The sequence below is a fragment of the Malurus melanocephalus genome, unplaced genomic scaffold (assembly GCF_030028575.1).
Source record: "Malurus melanocephalus ecotype Western Australia unplaced genomic scaffold, MMel_1.1 scaffold_6, whole genome shotgun sequence".
NCBI lineage: Eukaryota > Metazoa > Chordata > Aves > Passeriformes > Maluridae > Malurus > Malurus melanocephalus.
The window spans coordinates 4,049,588-4,053,496 of record NW_026623238.1 but is presented as its reverse complement, the minus strand read 5'-3'; the positions used below and the strand labels follow the sequence as shown (position 1 = coordinate 4,053,496).

The 3,909-nt window shown below is 38.7% G+C and overlaps 1 protein-coding gene across 1 annotated transcript in view; it reads left to right on the top strand.

Moving 5' to 3' along the window:
• The window catches only part of TPO (thyroid peroxidase), a 35,368-nt gene that overhangs the window by 16,741 nt on the left and 14,718 nt on the right, over positions 1-3,909 (top strand). Inside the window, exon 7 of the mRNA XM_057371330.1 lies at positions 3,187-3,702. Coding sequence (XP_057227313.1) covers positions 3,187-3,702 — 516 coding nt within the window. The remainder of the gene's footprint in view (positions 1-3,186; positions 3,703-3,909) is intronic.

Genomic DNA, 3,909 nt, shown 5'->3' with positions numbered 1-3,909 from the left:
TGGTCAGAGAAATTAATTTTTGAACACAAAACCAAAATGCTATTGGCCTCTAGAATTAATCTTCTTCCAGAATTATTAATTAAATTAATCTCTACACATTAAATATTTGTAAAACCACCACAGTTAGTTMGATACACTCATTTTGTATATGAAGAAACTGTGGCAGATTTCCAAAGACACTGAAWTCAATAGTATTTTATATGTATAATGTAGATATAGAGGCTGCAGTTGGCACTCTTGYTCTGTTCCTACAAAAGCAGCACCCAAGGGAGAATCCAGCTGCAGAAAAGGACAGCTGTGCCTGCAGCTGCACATCCTCTCTGGGGGTTCCAGCAGGGAGAGGAGGCTCCTGACTGCACAGGTTAGGGAATCTGTCTGGAAAATATTCGAAGTCAGTGCAATTCAATGAAGAATTGAAAGCTGAAGTAGTGCATTAATATTAATAACAAGTKTAGGTAAATGATTCATAGGTTACCAGGAACCATTCTGATTTTCTATTCTGGACATTTTTTTAATAAAGGCCATAGAATTTCTCTCAACAATTCTCACATAGACCCTATAGTTTCTGGTAGGGCCTGAACTTTTTTTTTTTTTTTGTATTCTTTCAGGGTCCCATAATGGGGGAAAAACCTCCAAACCCACTAGCTTTAGTTTCTATTTCTTTCACAGAAGCCTGACATGCAGAAAAGGGTTGTGGAGATAACCTGTCATTCCTCAGATTATTATTTCAGGTTAGGGCTCAGACATAAAGAAGTATTAGGAAGACTTCATGGGATATCTACTGAATTTATTCAGTATTAATTACATTGCTGCCAATAAGTTAGACATGCTACACACACTTAGCATGATGCAAYCCAGAAAAGCTTTGAGTTATCTGAGATACAAAAAGGTGGAAAAGAAACGGAGTCACAGAAAGGCGAGGTGATTTGAAAAAGGCGACATGTAACATGACAGGTCACTGTCTCAGCTGGTGGTGTGCACTCAGCAACCAGCAAAGTGAGTCCCTGCCTTTTCCTTCTCTTGCAGAAGCAGCAGGTCACTGTCAGAYGGGGTCATGGACCCTTCTCTAAGTTGCATGTTCACAAATAAGCATTCATATTTTCCTTTTTTTCAAACTTTCACAGACCATAAACTAGGTTTTCTTTTAAATCTACAACAAAAAACCTAATACAAGGTCACTTCCACAGAATAAACTCACAATAAGAAAGATTTTTCTTTAACTGAAATAACAGTCTTGAGATTGTGGTGCACTTAAACAATTAGTGCCTTTCATTTTCCAATTCACAGAAGAGTTTCACTATAACCAGCTTTGACCACGCATATAAAAACCATTTAAATCAACATAAGTMTATACAGGAAAGCTATTGTGGCCCATCAGGGATTTTTGTGAATTTTTTTTCCCTCTAGAACTATGTGATACAAAAAAAAAGAATCATATGAATTTTATTCATTAGTTTCAGGGGGGAAAAAAAAGTGCTTCAGTACCCATTTCAGCAGAAAAGGGTTTCTTTTCACTCAGATTATTTTTAATGTCTTTTGAATAATAATGTAAGGAGCCTCTAATTTACGCATTCAGCTTCTGGCTGCAAAATACTTATCCTATGAAAAGGGAAAGGATGGCATTATGCAGCTCTGCCAGTCCCTTAATGTTCATTATTGCTGTTTTTCTCCACTGGGGACCAGAACGGATTTTACAGAAATTGCAGAGATAGTTAACTAAAGACTGTTCAGCATGAACATCATCCAGTGTTGATGTATTTTGCTGTGAGCCCTGCTGTTTAACAACTTAAAGGCATCTCCTGCGTTTTTTTCCCAATGATACATGAATTCTTCCAGGCTCTTCTGATAACTGGGGGGAGACACTCAAACACATAGAGGACTGTGGCTGTCAAGTTCAGATATTTGTMGTATGAGAGGAGTTGTCTGCTTACATTACAAGCTGAAGGAATAAAGAAGCCATGCTAATAGCAAGAGATTTAATAACAAATACTAAATATAAAACACGACAGAGAAATTATTGATTTCAGAAATCAGTGAAAGAAAATTACTTATTTCCTTCAAACATAGACTACTTTGATCTGCTAAAGCCTAAGCAATGAAGAAATAATRGTAGAATTTCTTTACCAAACAAAATTGAAAAACAATTTCTTGACGTAAATGCTTTGTTGGTGTCAATTTCTATTGACATGMGTTGTCAGTAGTAGGAAAAATTTACTTGGTATAATAAAGGAGATAATGATATTCTTATATAATAAGTGAATTAGTTTCATTCCAAAGTTGCTTTGTTACTGTTAACCCCAATTTAATGRCTGTTCTATCTTCACAGACTGATCTCTGTATTATCAGAAAAATGAAGAAGAAATTACCTCWCTTTATATAACATGCAGCATTCATTGTCTTCTGCCAAAGAGTTCTGGAAAATGAAAAGCAAGCAGATAGAATACAAATAAGAAGRGTTAGCTCAGGTGTCTGTACAAAGCATTTATTTTCTCTTAGTCAATTTTTGAACCTCATCATTTGACCTCGGTGTCTCAATTGTATGGGGATCAAACTGATAAAGGACTGGGCAGTCTCGCAATGAGCCAATCCTATGTGCAGCCTTTGCTTTTTATAAAGAAGGTCAGAATTTAGTATTTGTATGACACCTGTTGCTGCAAAATCATGTGGTAGAAGAATTGTGAGAGACTCTCAGAAAGCAGAATGAATATTTACATCTGTCCTTTTTAGTCAGGAAATTGGATTAGAATTCAGTATTGAACCAAAGCTTTTTACAGTGTGCTACTTCAGACACCAAAATTCCTCATTATGTTTTTATGCATCCAGGTAAACCTATTATTTCACTTGCTGTTCAGTAGAACAGAATTTGACCAGARGTTCATGTCTTCACTCTGATGCATTTGATGATGAATTTTGATTGTGAAGCCAGACTGATTTAGATGTAGATGCATTGCATCAGTAGCTTATGATAAAGTAAAAGTTTTGGGGTTTATATCTGTATTTGCTAAAAAAGGTTCATCTCTTTCCTTAAATGTAAGGAAAAACAATATCGATTTAAAATGTCACTCCAGTAGATGAAGTCTGAACAATGGAAAACTGAGAGACTGAATGTAAATATTCAGACAAGACTCAATTCAGCATCCACAGCTGTTCTCCTCACCTCAGATTATACCCTTATTTTGTATGCAGGTGACCAGCAGTGATACTTTATCTGCAGGGATGGAYTGCCTGCCCTTCTACCGCTCCTCTCCTGCGTGCGGCACCGGTGATCACGATGTTCTCTTTGGAAATGTATCAGTGCTAAATACAAGACAACAGATCAATGGCTTAACTTCTTTCCTTGATGCTTCTACAGTCTATGGCAGTACCCCTGCTGTTGAAAACAAACTGAGGAACTTAACAAGTGAAGAAGGCCTTCTCAGAGTCAACCTCAAGTATCACGACAACCATCGGGAATATCTGCCTTTTACGGAGCAGATCCCGTCCCCCTGCGCACAAGATGCGAGTGCCAGCGGAGAGGAGAGGGTGGAATGCTTTCTGGCTGGGGACAGCCGCTCCAGCGAGGTCACCTCCCTGGCTGCCATGCACACGCTGTGGCTGAGGGASCACAACCGCCTGGCCCGAGCCCTCAAACGCATCAATGGCCACTGGAGCGCCGAGACCGTCTACCAGGAGACGCGCAAAATCGTCGGCGCTCTGCACCAGGTTGGCTGCTTGTTTGCTTATCTTCTTACTGCAGTGGATGTCTCAGAGCAGAACTCACAGAGCCTCAAATATGCYTCTGTGAGTGGCTTTTGAGATCATGTTACCTTTTCTTTACCACCTATTTCCGTGCTTCAAATTTGACATGTTGAATGTTTGTTCTGTTTTCCACCTTCCGAAATTCAGTGTCCTGGTGCTTAGTTTGTCCAG